This window comes from Vipera berus (genome assembly GCF_964194415.1).
Source record: "Vipera berus genome assembly, chromosome: 1".
NCBI lineage: Eukaryota > Metazoa > Chordata > Lepidosauria > Squamata > Viperidae > Vipera > Vipera berus.
This window is the reverse complement of record NC_138202.1, coordinates 292,248,493-292,266,566: the sequence shown is the minus strand read 5'-3', so window position 1 is coordinate 292,266,566 and position 18,074 is coordinate 292,248,493. Positions and strand designations below refer to the sequence as shown.

The window sequence follows — 18,074 nt, the reverse complement described above, 5'->3', positions numbered from 1 at the left end:
TGTTGTTCCTGGCCACTTTCTCTGCAAGAGCAATCCACAGCATACTCAGTGCCGGTATCAGTAGCACCCCAGCCATCAACTTTGTAGTTCTCACCATGGCCTAAATGGTAAAATGAAATGGTGAAAAAGGTAATATACTTATACTGAATTGCATACCGTGATACTCTTATTTCTTTATTTTTTACTCACAAGAGATTTTGGATCTTTACTGAGTCAAAAATGAAATCTAGTGATTTTATACACTGTGAAAAGGTTTTAGTTTTGCAGTAAAGGTAAAGGTTCCCCTGCACATGCGTGCTAGTCGTTTACGACTCTAGGGGCCGGTGCTCATCTCCGTTTCAAAGCCGAAGAGCCAGCACTTGTCCGAGGACGTCTCCGTGGTCATGTGGCCGGCATGACTAGACGCCAAAGGCGTACGGAATACTGTTACCTTCCCACCATAGTGGTCCCTATTTTTCTACTTGCATTTTTACGTGCTTTCGAACTGCTAGGTGGGCAGAAGCTGGGACGAGTAACAGGCGCTCACTCTGTTACGCGGCACTCGGGATTCGACCCACCAAACTGCCAACCTTCTGATCGACAAGCTCAGTGTCCTAACCCACTGAGCCACCGCGTCCCTTTTGCAGTACTTGAGCTAATTAAGTATTTGGGTCAGTTAGCCCTTTCAGTGATTTGCACTTGAGAATCTTGATGTAGATTATATTTGAGTGAAGAAATTAGTTATACAGATAGTCCAAAAATTACAACCAGTCATTTAACCATAGTCTGAAATTATGATAGGTTTGGAAAGGGTGCTTTATGGTCTGTGAAGCACTTCCGGCCATTGTGAAACATCGCACCACCTCCTTGCGATCATGTGATTGCATTCTGGGTGCTTGGCAACTTGTTCGCACTTTCAACTGTTTGCCAACCATCCCACAATCATGTGACTGCATCTACAATCTTCTCTGCTGCCTTTCATTTTTCTGGGCTGGCTGAAGGAGCTGCACTATGCTGAAATCCTTTGGCAGGCAGCTCTTTTGATCTGTCTGCCTTATGACCTAGGAGATCTCTTAACAGTTGCAACTGAGAGTGCTGGGATTGTGATTATTGAGCAAAACAACAATCGCTGTTCGCTGAACAACTGAGGTTCCAGTTCCAGTTGTGATTGTGATAATTGCTGCAAGTTTAGTAAGGATTTTGTTTAATTTCGTTATTCACTGAACTGCTTCTTCACTCCGTAATTCTTTTCAAAATCAGTTCGTTAGAATTCAGTACTAATTATTCAAATTAAAATTGAAGCTATAACTTTATAAACTTGCAATTATATTAGTAGGCCTTAGATTTTTTTTTAACATGAAAATTTAAAGGTGAGACTTTGCAAGTATAAACTACTGACTGAAAATATTTTCTTCCATTTTTTTCATGGAAAAACCACTCAAAAGCCAACCGTATTAATCTGCATTTTAAATTATCCAGATGCATTATAGCAAGTTATTGCATCTATGTTCCACCTAGAGCCTGGTCCTGCACCTTGAAAGAAGCTGATTAAAAATACCCAAAGCTTTGCTGTATGTGTGCAGATGGTCGAACTTGTATGAACAGACAAAAAATAGACAACAAAGCCTGTAGGTCATTGTAATCTTGATGCACAGATTTAAAAGAGGGCTAATGTTCATTTTTGAAAAAGATGTGACTACAGGGTGGAACAGATACTTGCTGTTAGATAAATACTTGCACAATAAATGTTCATTCTGCTTATCCCTTGAGGAGAAATAGTTTAATATTAGCATTTATGATGTATAAAGGGCAAGAACGAATATGATTATTACATTTCTGTAAAGGAAAGATGAAAAATATTAAAGGATCTAATAATATTTAGCAGCAAAGATTTCATTCAGAAACAATAAAATCAAATAATGTCAGAAAATCACTCTTTCAGCTGTCATCAGTATTCCTGATAGTGAAGACATTGCCAGTATCCATTCCAAAAATGAGGTGGAAGAAAGAGAAGCAATAGGTGAAGGTGAATTGGAAAAAACAATCCAAGAGGAACATCTAGTAATCCTGCAAGAAAAAACATTGGCTAACATTGATTCTGAAAATAAAAAAGTGGATGTAAGTTAACTTCTTTTTATACATGATTAGAAAACTGGCATCACATTTAATTCTATGTTACCAATATGGGTCCCAAAATTTCTTCTTAAAAGATTTTCATGTATAAACAATTGAACCAATTGTATAATCTATTTCTGTTTTATAGTGGCAATAAAAAAAGAATGCAATAACATTTCTATACTACAGTAACCATGGGTGAGAGCCTTGTAGTTAAGGCATTAGGCTGGAAACCAGGAGATTGTGAATTCCGTCTTACGCATGAAAGCCAGCTGGGTGACTTTGGGCCAGTCACTCACTCGATCCATGACATCAGGCTCAGGTGACAAGCCAGTCAGTTAGTTCCTGTTGCAATAAAATGGATCAACATCTAGTTGATCAAAAAAAAATCTGAACCTGTAGGAAAAAATACTAGGATAGAAAAAAAAGGAGATAACCATGGTATATGTGCATACAATGATTAAAAAACACGTTCCTGATCATTGTAAATAGGAAGCAATAGTTATAGGTTTGCAAAGCCAGTTTCTGCAATTTCCTTTTGAACATTTTTGCTGAGGTTACTTTGCAAACCAATGCATGGATTGCTGAATTAGCCAGTGAGATGTAACTTCAGAAAATCTGAAATTTTGAAGAACAGTTATTCATAGCTATTATATTTCTTGAAAAATAGTGTGTAATGGAATTCAATGTATGTGCTTTATATTTTAGCTGACGGGAGACGGAAAACATGAGATACACGTTTCAGAAGCTATAACAGAAGAAATCCCATACGATGAACTCTGTTCCTCAAGCAGTCTCAATTTTCAGTATCACTGTGACAAAGCAGAACAGATTGAATGTAATTTACTTGAAAAAGATGCTGATGAAACTTCATTTACTGAAAGAGATGGAGAACTGCTGTGTCACAACAATTTTTCTTTAATATTAGAAGTTGATGACGAAGATGAGGTGGAAGATTCTACTAGTTTGCATGCTTCTCCTCTGAAACCAGCGAGCCCAGAATCAGGGGATAGAAGCAACAACCAAGAGCTAACTACAAATTCTGTGTCCACAGTAACTAGTAATGAGATACCACAGAATGCTGCCGAAGTACTACCTTATGTACCTGAACCAATTCAAATGGCTATTGCTGAAAATCTGTTGGATGTAATCAAAGACACAAGAAGTAAAGAATTTTCAGCTGAGATATTAGAACAATCTTTTCATGAAAGCATAAGCAAGAAAGTATTAAATTTATCCCAGGGTCCTATTCAAAATGTTCATGAAACCAATAATGATGTAGAATTAAATAGAACTGAAAATTTGACGCCTGGTATAAGTTCAACAGATCAGGCAAACCAAAGTCTAAATATCCCGTGCAATGATCAATCACTAACAAAGAAAAATAAAGCAACAATATTGGCAACCCCTACTCTAAGGAGAAGTGCTAGGCGAGCAAAGAAGATTTCAGACATTTCTGAAAAGCTACCACGTAATTCTGAAGGACCTCAAGAACAACAGATTTTCCAAATTCCTGATTTTCCCATCAGAGATGTGAAAGAAACGAAGAATGAGTTAGAAATCTCAGCAAATGTTCATCCTGTTTCACCGACATTTCTGGCAACTGTTACAAGGAGTGGAATTAGAAAACCAAAGAAAAGTGTGTCGAAACGTTATAGTGATCTTCCTTCTGCTCGCCAGAGGACTCCTAGAATTACAAGAAGTGTAGTAGGAAATCAAAATAGTAGTCAGTTTATTATTGATCATACAATACAAATGACAGTCACTCCTAAAAGTGCAACAAAACTAAAAGCTATCGCCTTGCAACTTGCCGAAAATGTAATTTCGGATCAGGAGGTTGAACCTCAAGGAAAGCAGCTGTCCGTATCGCCAAAAAGAGGAAAGAAAAAAAAGCATGACATATTGAAAGTAGTGACTCAGGCAGAAACCACACCTGAGAAGCTACCATTACCTACTCCAGTTCGAAAGAGTAGAAGCAAAAAGACCGGTCTGTCAGAAACCATTTTTAAACATGACACGCAACCAAACGAATCACAGCTATCGGAACAGGGGAGAATACAAAGAATAGACACATCAGAACCAGTTTCGGATCGAGAGAGTGGTGTTACTGAACCACCACCTGTGCGTCGTAAAAGAGGTAGACCAAGAAAGAATTCTTTGAATGTTTCGGCAGAATCACAACTGGACTTGTCTCTGTTGTCTCCTCCAGATGCTACATCTTCAGTCCGTAGGCGAAATACTAGGAGTAGGGCTGTACATCTGTCTACAACCTTAGGGTGTTTACCTTCTCTAGAAACTTCTATAATGGAAACTCCAAAGAGAAGATCCTCAAGAGTGACATCTCGAAGTGTAGAGAAAACAGATACAGAAAAGTCTAACCTAAAAGAATGTGTTACCCGGCCAAGTGAGGCAGTAGCATCAGAAAAGAAGTCTGAAACGAGGGGGCCTAGGATAACTAGAACGAGAAAGAAGACTGCATTGCCTTCTGTCTCAGAAACAAGTAGAGAGGGAGAACATTTGTTGCTAGCAACTGACAATGAAATGGAATCAGAATCTACAGATGTGGCCAGGCTTAGGCTTGGCGAAATAGAAGAAACGTTGACACCCCACGCTAGTAGCATTAAGAGGGCAAGTTTAACCCCAAAGGAAGTAAAACAGTCACTTTCCCTGGATATAAATGAAACCTTCTTTTTTTCTCCTCCTCTTACTAAGCTCACAGAAAAAACGAAAGGTACTTGAAATTTTCCTTCAGAAAAATTCTGTATAGTATAATCAGATTGTCTGTTCTGCATGAGGGTTGCAAGCCTAGAAAGAGTGCTGCACGATACCAGTTGCATACACATAAAAATATTTTCTGCTGACAATAGGTGTGTCTTTTCCAAATACAGCCCTGCAAGAAAGTAATTTATGGTGTGATTAAAAGGACTTGGGGGAAAAGAAATTCACAGAAACTTGTACAGGTAGTCCTCAACTTACAGCAGTTCATAGAGACCGCTCAAAGTTACAACAGCACTGAAAAAAAGTGATCTATGACCATTTTTCACACTTACGACTTGCAGCATCCCCAGGGTCATGCGATTTACATTCGGATGCTTGACAGCTGACTTAACATTTGTGACAGTTGCAGTGTCCCGAGATCATGTGATCACCTTTCTGATAGGCAAAGTCAAGGGGGAAACCAGAATCACATAACCGTGTTACTAATTTAACAACTGCAATGATTCACTTAATGAATGTAGCAAGAAAAGTTGGAAAATGGGGCAAAATTCACTTAACAATTTCTCACTTTGCAACATACATTTTGGGCTCAATTGTGGTCGTAAGTTGAGAACTACCTGTATTTGCTTCTTAAGCATATGCAGTGAATAAAAATGTGCTTGTGTTCAATGATATATTTACTAATGGGTAGAGATCCAGAATTCTAATAGAAAAATTACAGAAACCTATGAAGAATCATTCCACCAAACACAAGTGTGTTGTCTTGATTTCTTCTTGTCAGCCTCATAACATCTCGTAACATAGCAGTGTGCTGATTCAAACTAGGTCTGGAATGGTGAAAAAAATTGACCCAATAGAGCCACCCAATTAACAAATTCCAGATGTGATGCTTCTGGAGCGGGGCGGGGGGGGCATCTAAATTGACTATAGGAAGAGAAGAATTAGTTTAATGTAAGGCTGTCTTCCAACCAAAATCTCCACATACCCCAAATTCAGTGTTAAGAAAAAGGGAAAGATTGAACTGTCTTGATTTTTTGTCTCGGGTTTTGTTGTCTTTTCCATTGAGCAGGCCTCATTTTTTGGGTGAATGGAGCAGTAAACCTCTGTTTATAAACCGATTTAGGTGAAGGGAGAGTGCTTCTAAGTTAAACTGAGAAAACATGAAGCCTAACATTTCTCTGAAATATAAAATAGTTCTAAGCGCCTACAAAGCACCAGTGATAGTTGGGAAAATAATCACTTTTCCATGTATTAATTTCCTACTTGGGAAATATAGTTTGGTTTAATTTGCTGTCAGACTTCTCTTGATAGGATACCATCAGTTCTGGTTTTCAGCTCAGATGGGACCTATGCAAGAGTCAGCTATAAAGTGTTACAGTGTCCAGGGTTTTTTTTTATTTTAATTCCATTTATATTCCGCCCTTCTCCGAAGACTCAGGGCGGCTTACAAGCTTAGCATGGACCCTTGTAGTTGGTTCACATGATAAATTGTTGTGTAGCTTTTTATATGTGTGTGTGTGTGTGTGTGTGTGTATACATATATATATATATATATACACACATACAGAGATATATATATATACACACAGAGATATATATATATAAATATGTAAAGCTGCATGATTATACCTGAAGTTGTGTGCCTCAAATGTTTATTTCCAAAATCAGCTTATGGTTTCTCCTTTCAGGTGAAAAAGCAGTGACACCTCTTCAACTTAAAGGTGTAGACACAGATTTGGCTTCTAAGTTTGTGTTCTCACCCCCTGTTCTGAGATCCAGAAAAAAACAGGTGTCCACTATTTCAAGGATTGTGGAAGATCTGGTAAGTAATTTGATCATTTCTTCTGTATACATTCAAATGTTCTTCTATTTCTTATACAGTAGGCAAACTTGATAACTAAATTCTGTTGACTTACTCATTGTGTCATTTTACCATAGCAGGCCATTCACTGGATGTCTCCTTCCTAGCCCTCTAATATTCGCTTTCACTTTCAATATGGCAACAATTCCAAAGCACTATTTATGATTTTTCAATTTGCTAACAGATTGTCATCTTCAACAAATAGTTGGAAAATACCTTTCATTTTGTTGGTCTTGTATCACTAGGAGGCTTATGGGATTTACCTATTTTGAATTTAAAGTAAACTTATCAATGCTGGAGAGATAGAGATAATGTCTTCCTGTTCTGCCTTTTCAATATTATTTGTCCTTAGGAATTACCAGTTAGAGAAGAAAAGCATGCTGTTTCAGTAGAGACTTTAGAAAAGCAAAATATTAAAAGAAGCAGAGCTACAAGGTCAAAAGCAGCAAAAACAAGCAAGTATGTTCCTTTTGTAAAGTAGCTCTTTTCAAAAACTGATTATGTCCCATCAAGTCCTTTTTAGCTGCTAGAAACTTTCTTCGTGACAATCTATTCCTAACCTGTGGTTTTAATGGTACAGCCTTCGCCATTATAATTGAGTTCATCCTTGCTGCTTATTGTCCTCTCCTTCTCTTTCTTTCCATCTTTTCCATAGTTAGAGTTTTTTCAAGATAGCTGACTCTTTGTATAATGTGCCCAACGATTTGAGCCCAATCATTTATGACTCAAGTGAGAATTCTGGATTATTTGTTAAATAATCCATTGGTTGGTTTTCGTGGCTTTTCACTTTATTCTCAGGAGACCTCACTAATACCATAGATCAATATTCTTCCCATCCTGCTTCAAAAATAGTATATGTATGAAAAAAATATATTTTGAAATTAGTGCGCATGAAAGATGTCACATTGATACCTTTAATGTTTACTTACTGCAGTGTGAATTCTGATCTTAATTTGTTACTGTGTTTTCAGATCTAGTTAAATCAGCTAAAGAAATGCTCTCTTTTCTTACAGGATCCTAGGGAAAGACAGTAGTTGGTCACCCCCAGCAATGGAAATCAAGTTCATTTCACCCTTTGGCACCCCTGCAGATGAAGCCAAACGAAAGCAAGGAGATTCTGTGGACAAAACAGAAAAGGCCGTTCAAAAAACTGTGAGGAGGAAGAAGAGACTGTCTAGCTACCCAAAGCCAGTTGTACGGAAGAAGATGCTATAACTGCTTTTAAAAATGTGCGATGTAAACCAGTGTTTGTAAAGTCATCACATTTGTTGGAATATTAAGAAAAAACATCTAATTTGGAAGATAATTTATATGAATTATTGTAAATTTTCAGAGAACTAAAAATCTTCAATAAGTAACTCCGTATGGAGTGTGATTTCTTCAGTCAATGCAGTTTTCTATTTTATAATATACTTCGTACATTTATATAATATGTAAATAAATATTTTAGGAATGTTAAATAAAACTGTATACTTAATGATGATTGTCCGCTACATTTTGGAAGAGAATAATATGGATGAAGAATGCAAATGACCCAAAGGGGATTTTAATTACGACTTTCCACTGTTGGAGCCTCTCTGATGAGAGGCCAGCATTCTTTTTTTTAAAAAAATAAAAGTTTGGTCTTATTAAAAAAAATTAAAATTAAAATTTCACACTTTTAAAATTTTTAGAAAATAAGTTGACCTCATGGGAATTAATAGTAGGAGTTATCCACCATAAATAAACCTTATTCTCTTTATTCAACGTGTATTTAATTGAAGAAGTCAGAATGTAAACAATTGTACTGAAGCTGTGCAATATTTTTTTGTATTTGTTTTAACTTGGGAAAGCTGCTCTTTGATTTAGAAAACAAAATCTCACCTCAAATGTTTTTTTTCCTTAACTTGATGCATCAACAGAAGGTCCTTAACATTCAAGGTATTTATATTGTCACAACTATTCAACAAGGGACAGCATTTCAGGGATTTCATCTACTTAAATTTAGTTCAAATTTGATATTTTGAGATGATGCATGTTTTATAGATTTTGTGGTTACTAGGGAAATGTTACCACAATTTTACTAAAATAAAATTTGTCTGGAAATACTCTTCCATAGTATTTGACCTATCATTGCAAAACAAAAAAGATGGAAAGAGGCTGAATCTAAATTATAGTTTAAGAGAAAAAAACATAAATAATTCAAAGAGAATTTTTTACATACGTTTACCAAACATTCAGATGTATATTTGGAGACCAATACACAGTAACAGTCAACCTAATCTAATCTAATGAAGCTTCTCTTAGAAATAATTTATCAGTTACCTTATACAGGTGACAAGTGAATATATCAATAATGTATTAGGTATAAAAGAGCCTGGTTATTGTGCTCCAGACCATTTTTTAAAAACATTTAAACAGTGTCCTAGATATAATTGATGCTTGCACGGTATATTTTAATTTCTTGAAGTTTAAGATGCCAAACTCGGACAGTGTGAAAGTGGCAGTACGTGTCAGACCTTTCAACCAGGTTAGTTGTTTGTGCACTCTATTGTTTTTAAGTCATTGGGTTATTTGCGTTGGAGAGAAAAGAGATGAACATGCAAAAAATGGGCAATTTGAGTAGAAACTTTAGTCTGATGATGGCATCAGCACTCAGAAATTAATGTGTTAAATGGGGAGACAAAGCAAAACTTGGTTATGACCAAGTTAACTAGATTATCCCTTGCTGGTGGTACTAGGCCTAGCTTCAATCGCTTTTCAGGCATTTTTGCCTGAATCTGTCAGTGTTTGATATACTAAGTGATTCAGTTAAATTTGCAAATGTGTTCTGCCTTGGGAATGTGTTAGGCACTTGAGGCTGAATACAATAATCTGGTTTTAATTGCCCATTTACTCCTAACAATTTTTTTAAAATAAATAAAGTAAAATAATGGATGGTATTTAATGAGACATTTAAAAAAATGGGTTTTGACTACCTGTTCAGCTGGCAAACCCAGAAGTTCCATAGATACTAGCAAGGATTTCAAGTTTAGAGACTTCCCATACATGTGAGGAGAGCATTAAATGCATGTTTTACTGCTGTAGTTGTTCTTATTCTAAAAGCAACAGAAGATAATGTAGCTATAGAAATCTTCCATTTAAGATTTGGAACCCCAAGACATCATCCCATTTAACCAGGCACCTCTTAATTTGTACTGGTTTTTAATATTGCATTTAAAGTTCTTAATAAAAATTATATTTTTAAAAAAATAATCAGCTTCTTGCAAAATGCAAATATATGTGCTATAGTCTAAGCTGAAAAAAGATCAAGTTAGCAATTTGAATTTTAATGGATTTAAACTGACTATAACTTCAACAGAGAGAGAAAGATGCAGGCAGCAGATGTGTGATTTCTATGAATTCAAGCACAACAAGCATACATGATCCTAAAAATCCAAGTCATGTAAAGTCCTTTACTTTTGACCTTGCATACTGGTCACACAGTGGATTTTTAAAGGACAAAGATGGCAAACTTGTTTCATCTGGACTGAACAGCAGATACGCTGGGCAGGTAAAAAGTACTTTCTAATATTTTCCATTGAGAAAAAAATATATTTGTTCCACCATCAGTTGTGATGACAAAAATAGACTGCATAGACCAACCAGTGGGCAAGCCTGACAGTCCACATGCCCAGTCACAGCAGAATTTCAGTGCAAAGGCAAGTGATTGCAATCATTTTTATATTTCATGATTTAATCAAAAACCCTCTCCCTCTCTAACCATGAGAGGAAAATTTAAATTTAATTCAACTCTCAAACTGGTTTAAGTATATTTTTCAGGTTGGGGATGTGGAAGCAGGTGGATTTTGGTTCTTCATGGTTTCTACCATTTTCTTATCAGCTTCCTAAAGCTGAGTTTTCCCAACAGCTATAGAAACTGAGAAACAGGGAAGTATAGGATCCAACTTTAAATTCCTCATTTCCTAGATGAGTTCCCCCTTGGTTGACAGAAGAGGTAAACCAGCCAATTAGGTGGGTATTAGATTGAAGTCTAATCTGAATAAAAATTAATATGAGTTTTCCAATTCAAGTCTTGTTAACATTCTTTTCTTGGACTGTCACGTTTAACATGTTCAAAGTCCTCACTCCCTAGAGCATAGCTGTGCAATTTAGACTTTAATATGGAAGTCTTATTGAGTATAATTGAGATCCTCGGTACAACAAGACCAGCTGTCCTTATTCTCTCCTCTGCTATCTGAAAAAAATATGTGAGGGGTAATGTGAACTTTGTAATTCGTTATACAGTTTTCATTCATCTTTTCCTTAGCCAGTGCTATCAATACTATCAGAGTTAAAGGGATGAGACAGCATCTTAATGATGGCTCTGGAGGCAATTTTTGGAAAGCCACCCAGAGTCCCATGGGACCTAAAAGCTAATACGGGGGGGAGGTGCCCACATCTCCAATCTCAAGAAGTTACCTTTGGGCATGCTAGAATTTCCTTAACTGGATGTATTTTTCTTGAATGTCTGATCACACATTTGTAGGTATCACCAGATCAAGTTATACCATTGGTTGTGGTTACCCAATTAACAACACTATCATTTGTGCAGTTTAATTAAATCTGATAAAGCTGAATGTTCTATCATTCTAGAGGGACATTTTTCATGACCTTGGTGAGGGAATTCTGGACAATGCTTGGCAAGGTTACAATGCCACTCTTCTGGCTTATGGTCAGACCGGCTCAGGGAAGAGCTACTCAATGATAGGCCATGGTGCAAACAGAGGCATAATTCCAGTCATATGTGAAGAACTGTTTAAAACAATTCAAAATCAAGACACAAACAAACAATATCAGGTATGTTCAAAAGTTCAGCCATTGCAGCTTAGTTGACCTATGAGCAGTTTACAAAAATATGTAATACTGATTTATTTTTATCATAAATCAACGTGAAATCACAAGGTATTAAGAAATTGCACCTACTGGAAGACCTGAAGGAATCAGTTGGGGACAAATTATCACAGGAAAAAATTCTATATAATTGCTAATATTGATCACATAATCAGAATAAGATATAAACATAGTCAGAAATAACAATATTTTTGAGGGACAAAGAACAAGGTTTCTTTATTGTGAAAATTGTATATATAAAAATATTTCAGATCATCTCCATTACTTTCTATTATATCAAAAAGGATCCATTTCTGACTTTCTAAGAAAAAGAGTCTTTCATTTGAAGAGGAAATTATGGGTAATTTGATTGCACCCTTTGCTATACAAGTATTTTTTTCAGGTAGACATTCGTAATAGAAAATTAAAATCTATGTGGTGACAGCCTTTGGATGACGTGTGTGTGTGTGTGTGTGTGTGTGTGTGTGTGTGTGTGTAGATAATACCCTGGAATGTGTTAAATCTTAAGTTTAAACAGCTACTTTCGGAGAAAGAAGGAACTCAAATAAAATACAACTGCAAGCTAGTGTATACAATAATGCAGAACTCTATAGAATATAGGTAAAGGTAAAGGTTCCCCCGCACATGCATGCTAGTCGTTTCTGACTCTAGGGGCCGGTGCTCATCTCCGTTTCAAAGACGAAGAGCCAGCGCTTGTCTGAGGACGTCTCCGTGGTCATGTGGCCGGCATGACTAGACGCCAAAGGTGTACGGAATGCTGTTACCTTCCCACCGTAGTGGTCCCTATTTTTCTACTTGCATTTTTTATGTGCTTTCAAACTGCTAGGTGGGCAGAAGCTGGGACGAGTAACAGGCGCTCACTCTGTTATGCGGCACTCGGGATTCGACCCGCCAAACCACCGATCTTCTGATCGACAAGCTCAGCATCCTAACCCACTGAGCCGCCGCGTCCCTTTTCTATAGAATATACAGTTGCATATTTCTAACTATAATTAAATACTTTAAAATGGAACTAATAATTTATCTTGTGGTATCTTTTCCATTTTTCCCTTTATAGATTACATTTAGTATGCTGGAAATTTACAATGAACAGGTAATTATATTCAGATGACACTTAGCTTTTCCCCTTTTTCTTTTTGTGGTATATTTTAATAGCTTCTTATGGGTAATAGCATTGGTAGACATTAAGAATCTGAGTTTCCTGCAGAGGATTTTTATAACAGTTCTGAAACAGGATTGATGCTTATACCAAAGTTACTGATCTCGAAACTCATCTCAGTCCTTAATGGCTAACTTGTCAATGCAACAGTTTTGACGGGGGAAAAAATATTCTGAAAATCTAGGCAATTCTGCAGCTGTTTGGAAATATTTTTCGTAAGAGCTAGTTAACGTGGCCATTATAAAGTGGGGAAATGATTTCAAAAATTCCCTAGCAAGCCCCTTCTTTCAGAATTCCTCAATAAAGGATAATCTCAATAGGTTGTTCCCAGTTCAAAGTGAACCTCATGACACTCCCTCTTCTACTCAGCTAGACTGTCTTAGCATCAGCCTTCTCGGGTTAATTCCCTTCAGACTGTAGAAAAATAAAAGGAAGGTACCCTTAACAACACAGAGCTGAGTAAGTTTTTTGCCAATCCTGAGACACTAGCATAGCTATGTATATGGGCAATCTTCAATACAAGAAAGGTTTTATGAGAACTTCCCTTGCAAAACCAATGAACTCAAGCCTATAGATTGTGAAAAGGAGTTGGGGAAGAGGAAACAGGGAACACAAAGGCAGGAAAGAAGCTCTCATAAAATTCCAACTCAATGTAGCAAGCCTAATTAAAACTGGCTACTTAACAGCTTACTGAATATGAATATGCTCATGCACTTCAACATATGTTCACTAGGAAAAATATTTTGGGGAAATTTATACTTTCCTTTGCACAATCAAGAACAATGCTCCAACTTTTTCTTCAACTGCTACTATTTTAGAGTCCCTTATATGTAATTAAAATAATTTTCTTTGATATATGAACCAAACCAAGTGAACCATTGCTACTGGTCATTAATTTTGCATGTTTAAAACAACATAAACCCTCACGCTAAGATCTATATATCTTTAAGCTGCCTTAAAATTCCCATAGGGAGAATCAAAGAGGGTTGGAATTCCAGTGTCTCTGAAAGATACCAGGTTGGGGATGATGACTTGAACATTGCTGCACAGACATGTGCACACAATAGAAGAAAATATAAAGTAAAGGTTTCCCCCGCACATGCGTGCTAGTCGTTTCCAACTCTAAGGGCCGGTGCTCATCTCCGTTTCAAAGCCGAAGAGCCAGCGCTTGTCCGAGGACATCTCCGTGGTCATGTGGCCAGTATGACTAGATGCCAAAGGTGCACAGAACGCTTTTACCTTCCCACCGTAGTGGTCCCTATTTTTCTACTTGCATTTTTACATGCTTTTGAACTGCTAGGTTGGCAGAAGCTGGGACGAGTAACAGGCGCTCACTCTGTTACGCGGCACTCGGGATTCGACCTGCCAAACTGCCGACCTTCTGATCGACAAGCTCAGCGTCCTAACCCACTGAGCCACCGTGTCCCTTGAAGAAAATACATGGGCCTTATAAGATGTGTTTTACATTTCTCTGTAATTTCATTTAATCAACTCTGTTCTCTTACAAATACATTTTTAAATTTTAAGAATTCCCTTCTCTACTGAAATGGCAGCCTATCTTTTTCTCTTTTTAAAATAAACATTATCTGCCCTTCCAGGTAATAGATTTGCTGTCTAAAACCAAAAGGTATGGTGGACTCAAAGTTAGAGAAGACCAGCAGCAAGGCTTCTATGTGGATGGTTTGAAACTGGTGCCTTGTGACAGTTATGCTCAAATTGAGAGACTCATGGAGCAAGGCACCAAAATAAGGACCACAGCTTCAACCAGCATGAATACCACCAGCAGCAGGTCCCATATGGTCATCACCATTCATTTTAAACAGGTATAGGAAAGCCACAGTTGCAGACAACAGCCAAATATGGCACACATACGCAACAAATTAGACCTGAATCTGCTAGGTTACTTGGGAGTTTCCGATTCCAGATAATTGCAGCTATTTTGAGAAAATATTTATCTGTTCTAAAAGTCCATGAAAAATGTATGTATTTTCAAAGACTGCTTTCTTAATCCATGGAAATTTGACCTGCAGTATGGGTTTGTGTATGTCTATGTTAAATTTGCAAGTGGTGGTCTGGTGAGTTGAACCACATAAGCTGAATTCTAAACCCTAAATCCAAATTAATGACATACTATTACTATGTTCACATAATAATGGCTGGGTTCCCATAACGTGTTGAACCACAAATTATCCAACCTTCATTGTAGCCCATTTACCTTATTGTATGACCCCAGCCATTACTTTTTGTTGTAGATGTGTACAATTCTTATTTTCATTTATATTTAATCATCTGTAATATCAGCCTGTGGTATATTTTGATGAATATACTGAATACAACCCACCAGCAACATCTCTTGCAGTAATAACAATAAGAGAAGGCATTTCTGAAATACCCGGTGATCTCTGCCTATTGATCTTCTTTTCTCAATATTATTCCCTGCAGATTTTTCTGAAAGATGAAATCACAAAACAATCCATTATAAATCTAGTGGACTTGGCAGGGAGTGAAAGGCAAAAGTCCTCAGGATCAGAAGGCGATAGACTGAAAGAAGGAACACGTGTAAATCTGAGTTTAACCACCTTAGGGAATGTGATCAGGTACAAAACCTATGTAGTAAACTGAACCATGAATTGGCCCTATTGGTGCATTAATACTAATTCTTCCAATAAAGAGTATGCTGACACAAACTCTGCTGCCTTGCCATTCTGTCCCTCTCACAGTGCTGGTGACTGGTGATGTCCAGTTTTAAGGCAAAACAACATGAGGGCTGCAATCATTGGATTCCCCTGGCTGCATTTTTTGTTGCCAATCCAGAATCACCTTCTGATGGGGAAAGCAACCAACAATCACTATCAGCCTGTGGTAGTATGGGCTCAGATTGCAGCTGGCACAGCCTTAGCCACTTTTTAAGTTACCTAAATGATAAGTCACTTGCAGCGTCATTCCTCTGTGCAACTTACCTATCACTCAGGCTACGGATCTTGTGTTCTGGAAAAAAAAGCTTGCTTAAACATGTCTTGTATTCTTCTTTTATACATGGGATGAGGGGGGGCAGGCTGAATCATGGGGAGTTCTCCTGCAAGCTCTTTTCTGGTTTCTTCCAAGATCCCGCCACTGTATGTGCAATACGTCCCTAAATTATTTTGGAGACATGGAATTAAAGATCTTCAAGAAAAGCATTTGACAGAAGTGACACATCACAGAGGGTAGCAGAGGGATGCAAGAGGCATTAGAATTTCCTTGCTTAAAACCATGGTGTGACCTTTCACACGGGCTAAAAAGGTATCAGAATTTTTGCAAATTTCTCACTAGCTTCCATATGTTTCCCAAATCAATAATTGCTGCAACGGAATAGTAATGTTGGCAGTAAATGGCTACAGCCAACAACACTCGAAGAGTACACACAATGCTATTCTGGAGTATATGTATTGAATAGGCAAAATAGCACGCTATTAAAAACAAATAGAAAAACTGACTGTATTAAACCCTTTTTTGGCAGAAGCAGCAGAAAACCTGCATTTGAGACAAAACCAGCAACAAAATGCTGGTAAAACCCATTTCTACATCTCAGTTTAAGTCAACAAAACATCACTTCTTTGTTTTAAAACTAGATTTAGTGCCCTTCAAAAGAGGAGTGTGTGTAATTCCTTCCAAAGAACAGGACAGGTATAATACAGGCAAACAAATATGCAAAAGTCAGGCATCTGGCTTCTTTGGCAGCCCAAGCCAAGGAGGGGAGTAGCTACAACCAGAGTGAAGGGACATGTCAGTAGCAGCCAACAAGGATTGGGCATATCCCAGTCCCTGTCTCACCAATTTTGTCAACAAGGCATTGCACATCATTCAGTCAGAGTTGTATTGGGAGAAGAGGAAAAACTTTAAATTTGAATAAATATGCATTTAAGTTGCATCCATGGTGGGCTGGAGAGGTCTTAAAAGTGACATCATCAGTTTATCTCCTCTAAAAATGTTTAATATTTCCTGTGATTAAAAGATGTGAGGATGAACCCCATGTCTTGAACATTACAACACATAAGTATAACTTTACCTCTGAATTGATAATATAATAATATAATATTAATGTAAAAATACTAATCTATGTTTTAAAAGTTCAGGTAGTCTTAAAAACGTCACTCCTTAGCCAGCAGGTTAGGGTTACTTCAATCCTTATTTCACCAATACAATTCAAGAACATACTACTGCATTTTTTCCTCATTTCTTTTGAGTTACATTACAACAATCTTTTAAACTTACTATTAAGACTATTAATCTGAATATTTATTTACAGCCAGGCTTGTTAAGCTTTCCTGTACACCATCTGCTCTTACCTGCCTTGTGATGAAGACGCTGCTGCTTTATATGAAGTCACCTTAGAAACATTCTATTCCATTTAGCTTTCAGTGTTTCTGTCGCCTAGCTTCACTGGAGGGCCAGGAGTGGAGGGAGTCCAGACATTGTCCTCTCCCATCCATAATCCTTCTACTGCTGCTTCTTTTTCTATTTGTTGAAAAAATAATTCTAAAGTTAGGGTATCCAACCTTGGCAACTTTAAGACTTGTAGACTTCAACTCCCAGAATTCCATGCTGGCTGGGGAATTCTGGGAGTTGACATCCACAAGACTTAAAATTGCCAAGGTTGGACACCCCTGCTCTAAAGGATAAGCTTAAATTGGAGTACAATATTTTTCAATCAGATAATGCCTCACTACTCATATCCCCAGTGAATGTCAATGAGTATTGTACAAAAACACTTGGTCTGGCCTATGCCCCCTTGAATGCTGTGAGACATGCTTCTGAATAAAAAGGCTGAGGATTGGTCTTCAATTGCATTTTTTTTACAAAAAACTGATTGCTTTTTTCCATTTTCCTTTTAGTGCTCTGGCTGAAGCTGCCATGGGTAAGAAAGTGTTGCACATCCCATACAGAGATTCAGTTCTTACCAAACTTTTGCAATCTGCATTGGGAGGAAACAGTAGAACTATAATGGTAATATGTTATTCCACATTCTCTGTCCTGTGGGTGTTGAACATGTGTGTGTGTGTGTGTGTGTGTGTGTAGTGAGGACATCTTCTTTCTTCCCACCTCAAACCATGTTTGTTTCCTGCTGACTCCATGACAGCATCCACACAGTTTTAGTTAGCAACACTGTAGAAATGGCTTGAGTTGCTGCCTTTGGGAATTTTGTTGTTTTACTTCCCAGCCATTCCATTTCCTGCTACCGTAGTACTAGCCAGGATTGACTATTAGTTTTTCAAACTCAGCTGCCTTCTATATATTGTTTTATTGTTCCAACACTCTACTCACTAAAGTAGCTCATTAAAACATAATATCAGACGTGAAAATGTAAAATATGGGGTATAACTAGCCAGA

The 18,074-nt window shown here is 37.4% G+C and overlaps 2 protein-coding genes across 3 annotated transcripts in view; both read left to right on the top strand.

Moving 5' to 3' along the window:
• AHCTF1 (AT-hook containing transcription factor 1) overlaps positions 1–8,763 on the top strand; it is a 51,256-nt gene extending 42,493 nt beyond the window's left edge. For both annotated transcript variants that reach the window (XM_081336173.1, XM_081336174.1), the window contains 5 exons: positions 1,922–2,097; positions 2,803–4,825; positions 6,501–6,634; positions 7,026–7,132; positions 7,687–8,763. In XM_081336173.1, coding sequence (XP_081192299.1) covers positions 1,922–2,097; positions 2,803–4,825; positions 6,501–6,634; positions 7,026–7,132; positions 7,687–7,888 — 2,642 coding nt within the window. In that variant the 3' untranslated portion in view covers positions 7,889–8,763. The remainder of the gene's footprint in view (positions 1–1,921; positions 2,098–2,802; positions 4,826–6,500; positions 6,635–7,025; positions 7,133–7,686) is intronic.
• Positions 8,764–10,049: 1,286 nt separating this feature from the next.
• Positions 10,050–18,074, top strand: part of LOC308659963 (kinesin-like protein KIF28) — a gene marked incomplete at its 5' end in the record, with an annotated part of 30,696 nt that continues 22,671 nt past the window's right edge. Inside the window, 6 exons of the mRNA XM_081314126.1 lie at positions 10,050–10,205; positions 11,288–11,491; positions 12,603–12,638; positions 14,303–14,527; positions 15,147–15,301; positions 17,579–17,690. Coding sequence (XP_081170252.1) covers positions 10,050–10,205; positions 11,288–11,491; positions 12,603–12,638; positions 14,303–14,527; positions 15,147–15,301; positions 17,579–17,690 — 888 coding nt within the window. The remainder of the gene's footprint in view (positions 10,206–11,287; positions 11,492–12,602; positions 12,639–14,302; positions 14,528–15,146; positions 15,302–17,578; positions 17,691–18,074) is intronic.